General features: G+C 44.6%; 2 protein-coding genes across 2 annotated transcripts in view; one reads left to right on the top strand and one right to left on the bottom strand.

Moving 5' to 3' along the window:
• The first annotated feature begins 543 nt into the window (after positions 1 to 543).
• On the top strand, positions 544 to 8,755 carry CSRP2 (cysteine and glycine rich protein 2). The gene is made up of 6 exons (XM_048931740.1): positions 544 to 663; positions 3,632 to 3,750; positions 5,265 to 5,433; positions 6,413 to 6,545; positions 7,203 to 7,296; positions 8,464 to 8,755. The coding sequence occupies exons 2-6, from the start codon at positions 3,639 to 3,641 to the stop codon at positions 8,538 to 8,540; spliced, it is 585 nt and encodes a 194-aa protein (XP_048787697.1). The 5' UTR covers positions 544 to 663; positions 3,632 to 3,638; the 3' UTR covers positions 8,541 to 8,755.
• A 3,436-nt stretch (positions 8,756 to 12,191) lies between these two features.
• ZDHHC17 (zinc finger DHHC-type palmitoyltransferase 17) overlaps positions 12,192 to 19,304 on the bottom strand; it is a 65,108-nt gene continuing 57,995 nt past the window's right edge. The window contains exons 15-17 of the mRNA XM_048951945.1: positions 18,915 to 19,072; positions 16,737 to 16,831; positions 12,192 to 15,346 (exon numbers count right to left, since the gene is read on the bottom strand). Coding sequence (XP_048807902.1) covers positions 15,208 to 15,346; positions 16,737 to 16,831; positions 18,915 to 19,072 — 392 coding nt within the window. The 3' untranslated portion in view covers positions 12,192 to 15,207. The remainder of the gene's footprint in view (positions 15,347 to 16,736; positions 16,832 to 18,914; positions 19,073 to 19,304) is intronic.

The raw sequence follows: 19,304 nt of genomic DNA, 5'->3' as shown, positions 1-19,304 counted from the left end.
ACTCATTTTCAATAGAAATGAAACATGTGGTGGAAGTTTCCCCTCTCGTTTTCGGTTTCCTCCATTCCAAGGTGGGACCCCTGAGCTCTGCAGCAATGGATTCCTTAACACTGTTCCCACAGCTGTGGGCATACCAATGTCTGTGCGTCCCTCCAAGCTGCTCTGACAGGCTGACTACTGGACACAAGAAAAGTAATCGTTGGATGTGGAGTGCCAAAGAGAGTTTCATGATGTAGCAGCACTGTCCTTCAGTCACAGGGAGAATTTCCTTCTCATACACCCCCTGTTTTCCTGAACTGAAGAGATCCTCTCCCTTAGCGCTATCTCCAGCCCACGACACAGCAGTCAGTATCGCTCCCGCTGCTCTCCGTGCGCCCTCAGAACCTGCAGCAGAACGTTGGCTGAGGTCGGTCACCCTCTCGGCCTCGCTCACAGCCAGCACCATCCTACCCCACGGGAACCCACGCCGAGCGCTGAGCGCAAGCTGGGCACAAGTCCGTCATTCACAATCCACTGCAAATGGAAAAAAAAAAAAAAAAAATACATAATAACAAATGGGAAGGAGACGGCTGGGGCGGGGGCCGGGCCCGCGGAGGCTCCGCCCCGGTGCTTTAAGCGGCTGCGGGACCGCGGCGCGCCGAGAGGTGCGGAGTGCAGCCTGTGGTAAGTAGCTGTGTGGGTCGGGTCCTGTCTGTCGCCCGCCCCGGCTCCGGGTGCTTTTGCAGGGACACGAGGGAGGTCGGGGAGGGAGCCCTCATCTCTTTTTCGCCCCCTCCTGCCGCTGACGGCCTCCGGCGGCACGCAGTCCGGCTTTCCAGCCTCAGTTCTGATGTTTGTTGCGGAGGGTGAGGCTGACCCGGGTGCGTGGGGAGGCGAAGCCGGGGGCACCGTGCTCTGCCGGGCAGCGCTTGGCACGTCCTGCTGAATGAACGCAGCTTTGGGCTGTTCGGCTCCGGGACGGGTGGCTGGAAATGCAATTTTGTGTGCTTTAAAGATAACCTCAGTTCTTCAGTGTTTGTCTTGTGGCTGTTCTTGTATATAAGCTCTCTGCTAACAAACGCGCTGGAAAGGACGGGGCAGATGAAGTAACTGGCTGCGTGCAGAGCACCGGCTGGGTACTGTGGCCTCCTCTTGGCTGGGCACGAGCACCGCAGAAGCCGGGGGGTTCTTATCTCAGGAAACTGGCTGCCAACACGCCTGCACTCTTAAGTCAGAGCTGCTTGTGCTGGCAATGAGATCACCTGGCTGCTTAATTACAGCTGCTGAGCTCCCTGGAGGCCTGCCTGGACTAGCCAAGAAGCCTTTGGCAAGCGGAGCTGCCTTTGGGCAGGGCGTGGGGCTGGGACCTGCTCCTTGTGGAGCCCGCTGTGCCCCATCACCAGCAGCTGGTGGGCAGCCATGCGTGCATGTGTGCTGTCCTATGCCCATACTTCCCAGACATCGCTGCCGCGGGGCAGCCTTTGCTGCTGGCTAACTGAAAAGGTGCTGCTGTGAGCTGGCATGGGAACAGCATGGGGAGGATGAGTGGAAGGCTCTTCTGTGGAAGAGCGCAAGGTTAGCATGAAGTACTGACTTCAGTTTCCTTTTGTTGTTTGTCTAACGAATTCCCAGCATCCTTATCAGGGTATTGGAGCCAGCTTCTGGGTGCTGGATCCTTCAATACTTTGTCCTCCTGGGGAGGGGTAGAGGGGCCGCACCCCGTGTTGCCGAATATTGCATGGGAAATGTGGGGTGAAGCTGGAAACCCGAGCCAGGTCTTCAGGTCTGGTGTGTGTGGAAACCAGATAATGGTTTGTTAGCGGAGCGATTAAAATAGTTTAAGCTGAAGTAAATGCAGAAAGGGACACGAGAGTGGGGATGGTGAGAGGAAAAGGCAGAAGTAGTTCTTGAGCCAAATTCCTACCACTTCTACTTTGGAGAGTGTACAGAGTGGAAAGGAGTCTCCTCTCTGCTTTTTTCCAGTTAATGGTCTCCTTTTGCAAAGCTTTGCACAGCCCATATTCCCTCTGACTGAGGACGCCGTCTGCCATGATTGATGTCAGCTGCTGTGCGGTAGCACGGCCAAACACTTGAATAAAAGAAATGGAATCTTAATTTTTAGACTGTACGATTGTGCCAAGAATGACTGAGGCAAAGTGGTAAACGTCATAAAACTAATTTTATGAGCTCGGTCAGAGTATTAGTGCTAAACCACAAGCGGTAATGGTGTTAATCCTGTGAAAGCATTGAACAAAGGAATATCTCAGTAATTAGTGTCAGTGCTGTAAAAGGCACTGCTCAGCCATTGATGAAGTTTCCTAAGCCTCTGGTTAGGAATGTACCAGAGATGCCCCAATTCACGTTAATAAACTAATCTTATTTTCCCACATGCCATAAATGGCTGCTTGCATATCTGGGACAAAGCTCTTTTATCAGACACTTGGCACTGGGTCATGCTTGGGAACCGTGCAGCTCTCACTCATACCCAAAACTGCTGACCCGGTCAGGGTGCTTGGCTGGAGCATGGATGAGGTGGGTCCCTTTGTTGTGGCTTAGCAGAGTTTGTGTTGGGATTTATGAGTCCTAAGGAGTTGGGTGCCCATGAGAACCAGGCTGTGCACCAGGAGGGAGCAGTGCCACCAGGGGAGGGGGTGGCAAATAGCTCATAGCTTTGGTGGTGGCAGGGGGAGGAAGCCCCATAAAAGCTAAGGGTACTCTGTGTTGGTGCTTCAGCCCAGGGCAGCTCATGATACTTGCTGAGAAGGAAAGGGAGATCCCAGTCAAGCTGCGTGGAGGGAAAGCATGAGGAGGGGAGTGGGGCAAATTAGGATGGGACGCTGTTGCTTCTGGCTTTGTGTGGGAGACTGCTGCTAGGGCTGCAGCTGGACGTGTCAGGGTATCTGTCCCTCTTCACCAGCCTCCTGGGCCTGCTGCAGATCATGTGGGAGAGAGAGAGCTCTGCTGCTGCTTACAGCAGCTGCAGGCCCTCAGACACTTGCTTTTGGCTCCTGTACCTGTTCGTTAAAGCCAGTTCATGTAACAGTGATGGGTCTGTGGGAATCAGTCCCCCTTCAGCCCCTTTGAAGCCCAGGCATGGTCTCAGAGTTCAGAATGCCCCTGCAGCCCCAGCGAGTGGTTCTCCAGTGGGCTGAGCTTTGGCTTGTGCTCCGTCCCAAGTGGTGGGCCCCGCAGTAAAACAAAATGCTGTTGTTGGCACAATTGGTTTGCTTCCACCAGTGAGGAGCCTGGAGCTAATGAAGCATAGAAACTGAAATTACATCCATCTGGGGGGATGTTAGCTCAAAGTACGGTAAAACCCTTGTGCGTGAAAGTGTAATTTGTGCATATGCAGTTTACGTAGCTTTGAAAGCCTTGAGTATGGCCTGGGAATCATCTCATGGGCTCAGTGTCTGCTTTCCTCGCTGCTGGGCAGCAGCAGCCGCTGTTCCCTCGGGCCTGTCAGGTCCTTCGGCTCCGGCTGAGAAGCTGCTCTGAGGAAGCACAGGTTTTTAAACACTTGGTGAGATCCCAAGCTCGTGCCTGACAGCTGGATGCAGCAGGTTGTGTTTGAGGGAGCACCAAATCCCAGCGTGGAGGCAGGGCCGTGAAGGGCACTGTGTCAGTGCAACTAATGAATCTCTCCTCCCCACAGCGCCGCCATGCCGAACTGGGGAGGTGGCAACAAATGTGGTGCCTGTGGCCGGACGGTCTACCATGCTGAGGAGGTGCAGTGTGACGGACGGAGCTTCCACCGCTGCTGCTTCCTCTGCAGTAAGTACTGCCCTCCTGGCCCACCAGAATCACCCCAGCAGAGCTCAGGCCTGCGGCAGTGAGGTGGTGACCATCTCATGCTGGGCTGGACGCTTGCAGGTGCACAGTGCCCAAGGGGAGCCTGTGCCATGTGCCTGCAGAAGTGCTGTCCTACCTGCTCAGCACAGCGTGGGTGAGATGTGCCCAGGGCATTGCTGTGCTGTCAAAGCTTTGGCATGGCCAAAAGCCGAGGCTGTCTTGGCACAGAGGCCTGTGGCTTATTTCAGATGAAAGGAGTCCAAAGCACTGTTCTCCAGTCCAGCCAGCGAGTCCACTGAGGCATTGAAAACAGCTTTCTCTGCTGAAAAGACTTCTGATTAGATGAAAGAAACAAAGGGTCGCTTTATGGTTTTGAACGCTTTGCAAACCAGCAGCCTGTCTGACCGAGTCAGAGAACTTTACCTTATTACAAACATGAAGTATTGTTTTGTCTTGTTTGCTGGTGCTCAGTGCCTGCAGACAGAAGTTGGGTTTAGCCTTCTCTATGAGCTGCTGCTGCAGCTGGGCCTCTGGGTCTGGTTTGCCATTAATCTGCATAAGGTCAGCATAGTGGGCTGGCATGGGAGCCTGGGCACACCTACACTCCTTTTCCTTTGCTCTACAGCAGCCACAAAAAAAAAAATAATCAGATGTCTCAACTGCCTCATTTTCAGCCTTTTATGGGAATTTCTATTAAAAGAAACCTGGAACTTACATTCAGACAATGGCTCTAGTGTGTCTGCCTCTGTGTTTGCTTTTGCCTAGTGGATAATTCTGTTGGGGTTAAAGTCTGCATGCTCTAACAAATGTGCATGAGTTGATTTACTTATTGGATATTTGTGTCTTATAAAAAGAGCCTTGGAGCTAATGAACACCGCAAACAAAGGCCGCCATGTATTTTGAAGATCTTAAATTCTTTTTGAAGACAAAACTCGTAAGGTTTTCTTTATTTTACTCTTCCCAAATCCACATTCTTCATTGCAGCAAGCTGTTGTTGCAGACTGAGAGCACATCAGTTGGGTTACAAAATAAGGCTTAAGAAGAGCAGGAAATAGTTCAGCGTTCGACTGTAGCCTTGAGCAGGGTGCTTACGCTGTGCTGAAGTACGACTGCCAGAGAAGACAGGCCCCTCTAGTGACAGCTGTGAAACAGTACCAACTGTGCCCCAACCCAGCACTGGGCAGGAGGGTGGGCTGGGGACTCTCCTGCACAGATTTGCTCTGTACTATATGGCATCTGTCCAGGGAAACTGCTGACTGCTCTGCTGGTTTCTGAGCACGGCCAAGGGAAGGTAGGAGGGCGCAGAGCCCTTTATGAGGCTATGCATAATTCACCAATTCAAAAGACAACCCACGTCTAATCTCCAGTGCTCTCACAGCCTAATCAAAACATTCTGGACGAGGTAACCCCTGTCAATGTTTCTTGCTTGACTTCAGGCTTACTGCATGTGCTGCTGGAAGTGGGCGCTCAATGGCGTTTAACTTTTCTCCCTCCAGTGGTCTGCCGGAAGAATTTGGACAGCACGACTGTCGCGATTCACGATGCTGAAGTTTACTGCAAATCTTGCTATGGAAAGAAGTACGGCCCAAAAGGCTACGGCTATGGGCAAGGGGCAGGCACTCTGAACATGGACAGGGGAGAGAGACTAGGCATCAAGCCTGAGAGGTGAGTTAACTAAGCTACAACGTGTGTTGTGTTCACCAGCAGCACTCGCAGGTGTCTTTCAGGCTGAATTTTGTCTAATTCGTGCCTCCTGGAACAGAAATGCTGCAAAATTCCCCAGTGTAACCAAGTGCAGGGCAGTTAGCCAACAACGCACAAGCCTTCTATAGTGGCTCTGGGTAGGCCCTGTTAGGGCAGGTGTTGGCACAGGTGAGGATGTGAGAAGTGAGCTGCATGCAATGCAATGGGATGGGATTGCTGACCCACTGAAGGTTCTGCAGGAGACATTGGCTGGTCGGCACCCTCTTGGTTTTGAGGATGCTCTCTTAAATAAGCTGCAAATGCAGCTGCTCAGCAGGTTTGTGCAGGGACGGAGTCAGGGGAGATGCAAATCTGGGGCTGTAAGAATGAGTTTTTAATTGGTAAATGGAGAACTGTTTGGGCTTAATTATAGCCAAACCGAATGGCTTATTAAACAGTAAACATTCCTAATCTGATTAAGTTCTTGCTATAAAGCAAAGCATGTGAAAAGTGCCTGAGCTATGCCTCACAGATGATTTTATGCAAGTTCCCAAACTGTTGCTTGACTTTGTCTAAAAGTCCTGCCAGAGCAAATCCAGAGATGCTAAATAGCTCTGTACTTAGGGTCACTGATCAGATCCAGATATGATCAGATGACAGAAATTTAACATAATTGTTTCTAGCTTGCTATAGCTAAAATAAATCCGTGTCCTGATACAGGCCTTGGTATCAGCATGCTTCTAGCAGTGAAAAGGGGAAGGGCCCTTGGAAAAGTAACTTTTCCAGTAGCTCCTTAGGGTCTTTTGAAGCTAGGGAAAAAAAGAGAAAGCCTTGCTTGGTAAGCATCTCTTCAGTTTTGAAAAAGTATGGTATTCTGTTCTGTGTGTTGCATGCTGCATGGTTAGTGTTGTGGGGAACAGCCAGAGCCCTTAAACTACAAAAACAAAATGTCCTTTTTCAGCACACCCTCTCCTCACCGACCCACCACAAACCCAAATACTTCAAAATTCGCCCAGAAGTTTGGAGGTGCAGAGAAATGTTCTCGGTGTGGGGATTCTGTTTATGCGGCGGAGAAAGTCATAGGTGCCGGAAAGGTAAGGGAATGTGACTTTTGTGTCTATCTGCTAAATGAACTCCAAAGTAAGTGAAGTATGTTATGAAGGCTTCCTGGAGCGTGCTGTCCAGAACTGACCGTGGCACGGTCCGTAACACTGCATTTCTCAGAATTGGAAATGATCAAGTCAATCTAGTCTTCAGTTTTTTGAACTTGAAATGGAAATTCTGGGTAATGAGCTCTCAAGTTGTTTTTCAGAAGTAAAACTTCAGTACCTCCTTAAAGTACCGGAGCCTCCAGATGAGGGAATGATGGTTGTTTTTTCTTTCTCATAGAGCTCAGTAAGGGCTGAATGTTCAGCAGAACGGGCATGTTCTCTGCAAGCACCATGTAGCACTGTGTGATGCATTCTGCCAGCTGTCTGGCTCACTATTCGATAGCTAAGATCAGAATTGATGAGGGCAAGCTCAGACCTCTCAAAACACTTCTTTAAGCAGGAAGCAGTGTGGAATTCAGGCCTTTGTGCCATCCAAAAATACAGACACTCCTAACTGGTTACTGGTGCGTGCACCCCGACTGGTTTTCATTGCACCAGTATAAGTAAACAATTCTGATGTAGTCATCTTTAGTTAACGCCTTTTTAAAAACAAGCTGAGGCATTCTGTGTATTTAGACTGTCTTTTCCATTTCCCCCCAGCCATGGCACAAGAACTGCTTCCGATGTGCCAAGTGTGGGAAAAGTCTAGAATCTACAACCCTAACTGAAAAAGAGGGAGAAATCTACTGTAAAGGTGAGAAAAGAAACAAGATGATTGTTTAATCCTAGAATCATAGAACGGTTGGGGTTGGAGGGGACCTTTGAGATCACCTATTCTCACCCCCCCACTATAGGCAGGAACATCTCCCTCTAGGCCTCTAGGTTACTCGCAGCCCCATCCTTGAATGCTTCCAGGGAGGAGCATCCACAACCTCTCTGGACAACCTGTTCCAGTATCTCACCACCCTCACAGTAAAGAATTTCTTCCTGATATCTAGTCTAAATCTATCTTTTTCCAGTTTAAAGCCATTTCCCTTCATCCTGTTGCTACCTGCCCTTATAAGAAGTTCCTCCCCAGCCTTCCTGTAGGCCTCCTTCAAGTATTTGGAAGGTCACTATAAGGTTTTCTTGGAGCTTTCTCCAGTTTGAAGAGCCCCAGCTCTCTGTCTGTCCTCGTACGGGAGGTGCTCCAGCCCTCTGATCATCTTTGTGGCCCTTCTCTGGACCCACTCCAGCAGCTTGACCTCCTTCTGGTGTTGGGGCCCCCAGAACTGGATGCTGTACTCCAAGTAGGGTACTGTCCTCATGAAAGCAAGAGTAAAGGGGCAGAATCACCTGCCTCGACCTGCTGCTCACACATCTGGTAATGTAGTGCAAGGACAGAGACAGAATTTATTCCTGTTTCAAGAAACTTCTGTGCTTCTGTCAAGATGATAGAAATGGTCTGTAGGTCACAGCAGCAGAGCTGAGCACTGTGCTAGTTCTGAGTCTGCTGATGTGGCATACGTATGGAAAACCTTGCTGGATCTGGACATACTGAGCTGTGTAGTAGCAGTCCATGCCCTCAGACAGGTCAAGGAAGAAAGCAGAGGATGGGCTTTGTAACAGTCACCATGCCATGCCTCCTGTGGCACCATGGGTGACCGACACCATGGCTGGGTGACAGCGTGCTTTGATGTGTACTCAGTCACAGAGCTGGCATGTGAAATGCTTTCACTGAGCATCACCTAAATCAGGAGCTACCCTGATGAAAGAGATGTGGGTGTTCAGCCATGCCATTTACCCAGAAGAGGTTGTTAGGGGTTGCTTTGTATTCCAGTGTTCTGATAAAGAAAGTGGCCAAGTGGCTTAACCTTGAAAAACGCAGCTCTTCATGAACAGCTCAGAAGCCTCAGCTCTTATCAGCACCTCTCTCTTGCAGGCTGTTACGCAAAGAACTTTGGCCCTAAAGGATTTGGCTATGGTCAGGGAGCAGGAGCCCTCGTTCACGCCCAGTGATGGAGCACAGCACAACCTGCACAGCTCTGCGCTGATTCAGCTAAAGGAAAGTTTCCAAAATGTTACTAACTACTGTGAGACAGATGCTAGTTGACTGTAGTGTTTGGGCCATACTTTTAGATGATTTTTTTTTGAAGCACTGCTTTCTTCCTTGCTTTATGTACCACACTTTTCATACTGTGTATCAATTCAATAAAGCTTTGCTTGTTGACATATCTTAAAGTCAAATGTTATCTTGCTGTCAGTTGTGAAAAGGTTGTTATGTATACTGTTACTGGGGTGCTCTGAGGGGAGCTGGAGAGAGAGACAACTGCTTCACTGAGAGCCTAGCAGGACTGGAAGCTGCAGAGGTGAGTAACCACCTCACTACCACAGGGATGCAACAGCGGGACAGGACATTCATCTGCTGCTGCTGCGAGCAGTGGTGTAGAGCTGGGTGTGCTGAATTTAACTGGCTGTACACATAAGTGAGCAGTTGTCCCTGCCCTGGATTCACTATGGAGGAGAAATCAATCCTTGCTCACCAGAACCTTCTGTGGGATTACACCTGCCTTGGTATTGAGTTCTTGTTACGTACAGGGTTTGCATGGTTGCAAAGCACTAACATGAGTACCACCCCTACCCCTGATGACATGCTGGACAAACATGTGAAACACAATGTTAAGAGAAGCTTGTGATCTTTTTCCAGTAGTTTTACAGTCCTCTGTTTCCTCAAGCCAGGGAGGGTTGTTTGGGGTCTGCACCCGTGGTGCCACAACAGAACAGTTCTGCCTTCAGGCACTGGGGTAGACAGTGGGACATGGGGTCAAGCTGACTGGGCGAAGAGCACAGACAAATGTGTCACACGTAGCCTATATTTAGTGTGATCATACCAGTTGTGTGAAGGCCCCTGCAGTCAGCCAGGGTCCTTGAATCTGCTAAATGTCATAATAGGATTTGCTGAAGGCTTACTGGAATTACTTTGTGCTGTTGTCACATCTTAAGTGAAAACCTCCCAGAAGAGATGGGCTACTCCTAGGGGCTGGAGCATCTCCCACTGATATTGCTAGGCTTGAGTCGACAGCACCTCAACTTTCACTTCTTGTAGAGCAAGTAGGGGTCACTTCCTCAACAGAAGCCCCGGGTCCAGCCCAACACAGCAGCCTTATGTGAGAATGAGGTACTAAAACTGAGGCAGAAGTCACTCACTCAGGCTGAGGGAAGCTGCCTCCTGTTCCTGCAGGGAATCAGCATTAGTAGAAATAGCTTTGCTGTTTTTGTTTTTAAAAACATCTGCGTTCCTTGAGCACCAGAAACACTGGTGTGCTCAGGATCCTCATCCAGGCTGCCATCATTACATCCCTTCACAAACTTTCTGCCTACTGGAGGGAAGAAATGCTGAGGATCTGGGAATCAGCTCCTTATCCCACACTCTGTACCTCAGGAGCACACCTGAGCTGCAGCAGGTAACAGGTTGCAGGAGGAGCTTCTTCCCATCCCTTCCAGTGCAGAATAGGCTCCTGCACAACAAGGAGGTCAGTCAGGTGCAGACTCGACTTACAGCACTTACAGCCCAAGCAGTGGTTGGGGCAGACGTGGGACGTTGTTTCTCTTCTCATCCTGCCCAACAGAAGTTGTTACAGAAAAGATGAGAGCTGAAACCGTCTGGTTTTGGGAGCCGGCTGATACCTTTGGGGAAAAAAAAGCCTTTACAGAGTGAGTTCATGCAGACATAAGCACGACTAGGAATGCTGCAATAAAATGGTAATCGTGTGTGAGCTTGGGCTCAGGCAGAGGTTCAAGCAGCGTCTACCGCTCCAGTCTGAGGTAGTGCAGCAGCGCCAGCCAACTGCCTGATTAGAAAAATATGTCCTAGTCAAAGTAATCCACAAAGAGAATTTTGTACGAGTTAGGGAGGAACAATGTGGATACGAGGAAGAGCAGACAGGCAGATCAAAATGTGAGCCAAGAGCTCGCATGGCTCACACACAGGGAAAGATTACAACTGAGAACGACACCAGTAGTGTACAGGCAGCACACGCTGGGGTAGCAGTGAGAGCACAAGCACCAGTGCAAGCCTTTGGTCCTTCATAGTGAAGAATTTAATCCTCTTCTGCTACAAAGTGATTTTTTTCCTTTGCTGACTTGACACTCGTGCAGGAAGGCTCCTGCGCCTCCAGCCGTCCCAACCACACCAAAGGCTCACACCTCCACCGCCATCAGCGGCCTCCAGGGAGTCTGCCCTTGTGCTAACCACAGAGCTGAGAAGCTGGCCTCTGGGAAAAGGGGAAGAAGGCCATTACACAACAACAACAAAAAAAAGTTGAAATAAACTTTCAGAGCGACTCAAAATGAATTCCTGTAGTTAAATCGTAACTTATCCTAAGCTTTTATATAAGCTCCTACCAGACTTTTGCATTACTATATACAGTAGTCACAAAAAAACTGCTTTCAGTGCACAAACTCAGGATCCTTTAGGAAAGACATTCTTAAGCAAGTTCTTGCGAATTACGACCATTTAATAGCATATAAGCCATTGCTCCTAAATGAAATTTTACTTAGTGCGGGTTTTGCCATTGTAACCATCATGTTCAGATGCCATCATCTCAAATGTGTAGAGTGTCTCACAACTGAGGACAGAGCTACTCTTCACATGTGAATTTAAGAGCTAACAACAAAATGAGAGAAAAAAATTTGATCAAATTTCCTAAATACATTTATGCTCACACTTATACTGGAAAAGAAAATGTTTGGTCACCGTGTGCAGGCCAGAAATACAGCACAAAATCTACTTATTTCAGAAATCTCTACAAGCACTTTCAACTTAGCTCAGTAAAGGGTATGCTGTGTGTTCTTCCTAAAATCCTGCAGTACTGCTAAGACTTTTATTGTCTTTGTTCTCTTTATTTCTAACCAAGTGCAGGGAGGCGTGCAGCAGCATCACTGCTTCAGCTGACGTCTGTGTGCACGGCCTGCTTTAGTGAGATGAGTTTGAAAAGGCCTCTCCTCCTCACCACACCCCAGTTTCATAAGGTCATTTCACAGCTGAGGTTTCTTCAGAGTGACCAAACAGAGCATCAAAAGCATTTCAGAGCATACAGAGCACAGAGTACTGCAACTAAGATCGGAACTATAACTGGAAAACACAGACAACATGCTGTCTGGCTTAGTGATACTTAGGAAAAAAAGACACTGAAGGGGAAATAATGAACTGATGCTTTCTACCTCAGCTCTAGACAGCAGCTCTGCCTGTCACTGACCAGCAACAGTCCATCCAGACACCTGTGATAGATGCGGCTCCCTTGCAAACAGTTGCAAGAAGAAGGAAGACTAATTCCAGATGCAAACTGCATCTCCCTCCTGCACCACGCAGAGGCTGAGGGAAAGGCAGAGCAGTGCTCAATGCAGCCTTTGCAGCCAAAGAGTCCCCTGTCAGGCACAAGGCTTCCCCCCACTGCAGAGTAACCTGGACTGGGCCAGCTCAACCTTAGGAGCCGAATCCATCCCCAACAGCTGAGGACACAAAGACAACTACAGTAGCACTTTTCTGTAGCCTTGTTACATGATGGAAGTGCTTCCTCTTAGTGATGTCCATTTCCAGAAAGACTTCTGAGAATGGACAAAGCCAGTGCTGTGCATAACCACACCAGAAGTCAAGACAAACACTGCATCTAAGAGTCAATATTTATTTGATTAATAACTTACAAAATTTAACAGATTTAATTTATGTAAGGAGAGCTAATTTATTAAACATTTTACAGATTTTATTGTTCACAATGTAATACATCAAGATCTTGACAGTATTAAAATAATACTTGGCACAGTTATAAATAAAGAATATACAAAAAAATCCATAGCTTAAAATGTAGTGATGCTGTTTTACACATTAATTAAAAAAAATAATCTGGTGGACATCAAAGAATACAGAAACCTGCAAACGAACAGCACATGTTTAGGGCCAAGACAAAATTCCCATTTATTCTACCTGGATCAGATCAAGCTGGTCTGATCTGTTGTTGGTCTGGATGAGCTTCATCGAGTTTCAGAAGCAGTGCAGTTTTGGTTCAACAAATGAATTGCAAGTTTGATAACTTGACAGAAAAATGCTGCATAGTTGGCTCCCCCCGCTGCGCAATTCTATGACTCCTGATCCAAAAATTCAGTGTTACTCAAGACAAGTCAGTCTGCACTGGAAACTTCACATCCCAAATCCACACACAGGTTAATATTAATAACAATCAATATTGCTCCAACTCTACAGGCCTTCACAAAACCGTCACCAGAGAGTTCTTACCAAGTGAAAAGTGCAGAATTCACCACGTATCACCAAAGATCACCTTCTCTGCAAACTTTTTAAAAGGACTGCGTGACAATCCATGGCAGTTAATGCTACTGGACAACGAAAACCAAAACCTGTACCACGTGCTGAACCGCTCTTCTGGTGCGAGGCGGCTTTTAACAAAGCGGACTTCAGTTCTTCAAGTCAACCAACCCCAACAGAAATGTGAGAAGTGAACAAGTATGCAGAACATTACCGATAAATAAATAAATGACGCTGCAAAGTCTTCAAGCTTTGTTCCGAGATTACAAAAAAAGATGAGGAACTGATAGCAACTGTTTTCACTGAAATGGAATTGGGATTACAATTTTGTCTGACAAGAACAGCAAAGCTTCTTGCCTCCCCTGTACCCACACCTCTCCATCCAAACTGTGTCCACGATGATGTTGTTTGTTCCAGTATCAAACATTCAAGTACTTTAATGCTGCACTTCTGTAAATCCTGATATCTGGTACTTGCAAACTAAGCGTGTGTCTCGAGATCCACAAACAACTACAGAAAAAAAAATGTTTACTTGCAAATACTGAACATCAACTATTTACAGTTTCACTGCTCCTCTTACTAAGGCAAGGGGCGGGAATACCACTAGATTGCTTTATTACCTGTAATCTGCGTCTTACAGAAAACGCTAATTTTGCCAAGCATCAAACATGCAGTGAATTTGCAGGGCGTAACGCCTATTAACAGCAATATTTAACATCACTAAAAGCTCATTAGATATCTTCCTATACTTTTTGGTTGAATAAAATGAAAATGAGCAGCTTTAAATATACTAAACACACACTCACAGAGAGAAAACTATTTGATAAATTATTTATGTACAGATACACATTCTTTACACTGGTCTCAGACATCGGCTTTCAGGTCCCCTCCCCAGACTCCCCTCACAGGATTCTCGAACCACTAGGTTGCTACAGCACTTAGAAAAGAACTAACCTGATTCTCAGTCTCTCTGTAAACAATAGTTAAGGAAGCAGTGAACAATTCACTATGAGTATATGAAAACACCATAACAAAAATCAGTGCATCACATTCAAGAAAAGCCCCCCTGGAATGCCATTTCAGTTGATGCCTTACCTTCCAGACATTTCTGTAGCATGAGAACTTAAAAACACTAAGGGTGATTCCCACTTGCCAATACACCACCTTCTTCAGAATGTTGCAATACATTTTCTATGTGTGTGTGTTATTTTGGAGACATGCTTTTTTTCTTGTTTGTGTTTTTTTCTTTTTAAAGTTTGGTTTCCATTATTTTACGCCCGTACAAAATAATCATTTCAGATGACTGGGGCTTCTTCTGCATTTGCAGCTGATTTGAAACTATTTTACTTTATATTTTTATAACTGAGATTTTTGTTTTCACATCTTTGGTTTCCCCCATGCAACTACTCTTGGAACACATTTGCAGCCACATTACATTGTGCTGCCTGGGGACCAAAGCCAGTACTGAAGCATTGCTAGTTTGTGAAATGTTTATCCATTTACTTCAAAGATAATGATTTCTTTTCTACTTTTTTTTTTTTTCCTGAACATTATATAGTGTAACCTACTTCTGCAGGTGCATCATGCATATAAGCACGGGTTCAACTTTGACAGAAGAGCTTTCCTTATTTGTGCAATCTTTTATTTCAGACTATACAATCTCAGACCAGGGCTTCCACAAGTATTTAGTTGTACCAGTAAACGGTGACAATAATAATCACCAAAAAATGTGGGCAATGTATTTTTTTCTTAGCATTACCAGATGTGCATTACTGCTATAACTGAACATTACAGGGGATCCCCGCCACGTGATGTTTATCACAGTATTGAAAAGCACATTTTTCAATGTACATAATACTACAGAAAATCTGTAATTAAAAACAACAAAAAAAATCACATTACAGGAACTACGCCAAAGCAATCCGTGAACTTTGCGCCATGAAATTTAGCTTTATATTCTAGATTCTCATTTCGGTGGAATTATTCATATTGGGAAATGAATTTTTCTGCTCAGCACAACATAACTACTTATGTCAATACTTCAATAATGTCATGCTCCATTGTGAAAGATCTTAAATAAAAAAAACAGCAACAAATACTGTGAATATGCTGTTGCGAATAATTCTCATGTTAAGAACTGTTAAAATCCCTTTTTGATCTTCCTCCTCTTCCTTATCAGGTTTGGCAGTTTATTCTGTCCATTTTTACTTTTGTTAATAAAATTCTGATGAAGAGAAGGTACCTTAAGATTCATCACCAGCCCTACACATAGCATGCTACTCTTCAAGGGATGTGGTTTCGAGAGAGAGAGAAAAGAAAATTTCAGGCACCACTCAGATATGATATGCTCACAGGATGAAGGTGGTGCTACACCAGCTGGTAGCCTGATCCTGACGTCTGGTCGTATTCAATCGTATACTGCCTCGTCCAGTCCACGATAACAGGCCGAAAAAGACCACAGCATCTGAATTCAAAGAAGTCTATAATGTTCCTTATACAACCATGGCTAAAAACAGAACAGAAATACGTGTAAGTAACAACAAAGCTCTTCTAACAAAGTACGTTGTTTTTTCTTTGTACACGTTCAGTTTCTCACCCTAAGTTCCCAACTGCACAGAACCAACTCAGATAAAAATTGGCTTAGTGCTTGCTGATGGAACAAGCTCTAAAATAAGTCATTATACTGATGAATTTTTGTCCTTGGACACAATCAATGACACTACATTTCCTTCGCTACCTGCTCTCTTATTCCTTCAGCTATCCACTGTTCTTACCCAGAATCACTTCTATCTTTCCTAGCACTTATTTCTGTCATACCTAGTTCACAGCTGTGGGCCTAAGATCAATTAAGTTCCTAGGCAACACAAAATTAAGGAAGCATTAAGGAAGTAGATGACACGTTCAAGGGCTTTCTGCTGCTGAATTAGTTCACCGTCATATGTTTAAGATGCTTGCATCAGAACTCCAACACTTTTTTTTTTTTTAGTAACTGCAAACAGGCTGAATACATTCATGATTTTCTGGAAGAGAAGCCTATGTAATAACACACCAGAAAAGGTCAAAGCAACAAGATGACCACTCCTTCATTTGACAGGTGATGCCAATTAGTTATTTTAGATACATGGTGTTAATTTTTGAGTCCTTTTTATAATAGCAGCTGTTCCACCAAATATGGTTTGTGAATTGGATATCAATATAGGGATAAAAACAGTAGTATTTTTTCTATCCTGCCCACTGCTCTGTGTTCTTTTTTCAGAAAATGCAATTACCTGGTTTTGCTACAACTTTTTTCTATGGGAAGATGTCAACCATAGAGAGATGCTTGTCTTTTTCTCAATTAAGGTTTTATATGTAAAGAAATTAAAAGAATCATACAAACTTCTATTCCAGCACAAAAATCAAACTACATACAACTAGGACTTCTACCTGCTCTTCCTTCAGGTACTCTCTGAAAGAGCAGCAGCTCCCACAGAACTGACAGCATTCACTGCAGGATGAAATGTGCTTCTGTCTTTTCTCTGCTCCTTCATCATATGTCCTCAACCCACCAATATTCCAGCTTCACGCCTTCATTTATTTCCTGCTTTGATCTACAAGCTTGTCCATTCTGCCTTATTCCCCTCCTACAAGAGCTAACATCCCAGTGCTACACCATCCTGTAGCTCTCCTCTCTTAGCTTGCACTCTTCTCACTACAGAAACTAGAACCTCACTATACCCTACTCTTCATGATAATGAAAAGCCTGTGTCTCACCTACACAGCATCCACTTCAGCTCCTGGGACATCCTGCACCCCTCCCCACCAGTATTTAGCTATGTTCCGTTTCAAAAAGCTGCACAATTCAAACATGAGGAGCAACACAAGTGAGAAATGCACATTTACACTTTAAAACTTACTTGAATGGGCTTTCAATAGATGTAGTTGTAACTTTAAAGTGCTTGTATCGTCTTGCATTCATTCTTTCATTTGTAGTGATTCCTAAGCAAGATATCTGAAGACAAAAAAAATAAAGTAAGCAATCTAGCCAACATAAAAACAGGCAAACAAGCCCTGTGTCAGACAGGAAGAAAAAGAATTTTTTTTTTTTTTTTACATTTGTTCCTTTGAAGAACAATTTTTGTCCTGCTGAAACAGCTGGATCCCAACATAAAATGCCATACAACCGTTGTACCAGATTGTGCAAAATATTTAAGAGTGATCAGAAATAAATCATGATCACTGAACAAACTGTGCCTTGTTCATAGGGTAGAGATGCCGTTATTAATCACCAACTGAAGTGCACTGTAAATAACAGATTCAGGAGTTAGTTTATACAGCATTTGAATCACTTTCTTTTCCTCTTGATATTCTCATAATAGTATGGTATTATGACAGTGCTATATTTCCCTCTCATTTAAAACTTTGCAGCAAACTTTTCTGTCATTAAGACAAAAAGTTGACTAGAAAAAGGGTTTTTTTTTGTTTGTTTGTTTCAAACCACAGTTGTTTGGCTAAAAAGAATACCATTTTATGTAATAACTTTCCAACTACTTCAGCCTAACAGGGTACATATAAAACTGCAGTTTACTGCAATGTGGTGTAATTGGAAACAGAACTGTGAGAAATCCTTTAATAGTCTACAGCAAGATAAAATCTTATAATTCCCAGTGGAATATCAAATCAACTCTGCTACATGTTACAAAAACATGAACACTGAGAAAATTAAACTTGGGCTTGCTTGCCTCATTTGGATTTACTTGTCTCAAGCATTTTTCTCTCCCTCCATGAAACCCAGTGGAGTTTCATTTCCATGTATATAAATGAGGTGTTAATGGCCAACTTTTGAAGTTGAAGTACAGTTTTTTAATTACTTTTCTTTCATACGTAGTACTTTGGCAGGAGTCTCAGCCAGTTCAATATAAAGGGCAAGTAAAAACTTGATAATGGAGGGAAAAAACAAGGAGCAATAGCAGAGACTGTGTAGCTGCACAGCCAAAGAAATAATCTGGAGAATAATTTCATCAATTCCTATGTCAGACTGGACAGAAAGATCTGTCGAGCAAGATCCTACGTTTTCTAAGGGCAACACTGTATTATAAACATGAGTATGTTTTTTATTTTATTTTCCCAGGATTAATAAATAAGTGCTAAGACTACGTTGCCTAATTACACTAAAGATACAAAATACAATGCAATGTGTTTTTCCAAGCATTGCATAATTCAAAGATTCATCTGCACACAGATGATATTTACAAGGATTCCCAACATGGAGCTCAGCGGGTCACAACAAGTATGACAGAAGGCTCTCTGCAAAGTTACACACTCATCTCATTTGCTATAGAAGTTTTGTGGTCCAAACTGGCTTGAAAGCCACATGAAATGACATGGTTATCTTTGCTCATTTGTTTTTGTAAGGGTCTTTTGCTGGTCAAGACAAATGTCACATACACAAGATTCTGAAATTGGCATATATTGTTAATAAACATTCTACAGAAAGGAGGAGAAAACCCCAATTTCCTAAGAAGTTGTACTTAAGTTTTAGAGTGTGATTTTTATTTCCAGGATCTGTGGACAGATCAAATCAGTGTCTGGCTGCTCATTAATGACAAGTAATATTGAAAGGCTTCCAGCATGACTTGTCTTTCATTAAAAGGGATACAGAAAAAAATGGGTTTGGTCAGATTACAGTAAAGTCATGTGATGATGAATCACCCTGAAGCAGTTTAAGAAATTATTGCATCCCATTTGAAGTTACCACCCAGCTAATGACATACTGCATTATTCCTACTTCTACCCACAGATTTTATCCTCTAGGCTTCTATTAGTCTTTATTGCCTTTCTCTGGTCTATTTTGCCTTTTTGTCATTCTGAGAATGGAAAGTGGGAGGTAAGTATTTTAATCTCTTACACAAAATAAAAGAAGTGCAAATGAATGAGAAGCGAGTGATGCCTTCTATTATGCAGAGACAAACAGATGCCTCCCTCCTTCAGCTGTGGCTGAGACTGAGCACTTGGTCTTGCATAATGAACATGAACATTTAATCAACAACTATCCAATATACCTATGCACTCCCAAATGAAATGCTCTTCCATACCTGATACATCTGACACATGAGTAACACAGCCACCCACATGAAGTGAAAAACACTGTTTAGAAACATCCAAAACATCCAAGGAGAACAGGTAGCAATCTGTGTAATATAGGTCCAAAATCCATCCTTTGCATAACTTGTCTCACAGTGGAAACCCCAGTCTGAGAAAAAAAGAAAGCAACAAACACCATAGAGAAGATTTAAGATATGTTTACTATACATCAATGTAAACCTCACATCAGAACACGTTACATGAAATATGAAAACAGCAGTGTACCAAAAGAGTTTTACTTGTTCTGGCTTCCTTTTCCAAATCACTGAATATATGACATAGACACACACATGGTTGTGAGGAAGACAAAAAAACAGGACAAGGAAAGATCTTTTAATTTA

Source organism: Lagopus muta, chromosome 1, assembly GCF_023343835.1.
Source record: "Lagopus muta isolate bLagMut1 chromosome 1, bLagMut1 primary, whole genome shotgun sequence".
Lineage (NCBI taxonomy): Eukaryota > Metazoa > Chordata > Aves > Galliformes > Phasianidae > Lagopus > Lagopus muta.
Note: the sequence above shows the minus strand (reverse complement) of the source record. Positions and strands in the feature narration are given on the sequence as shown.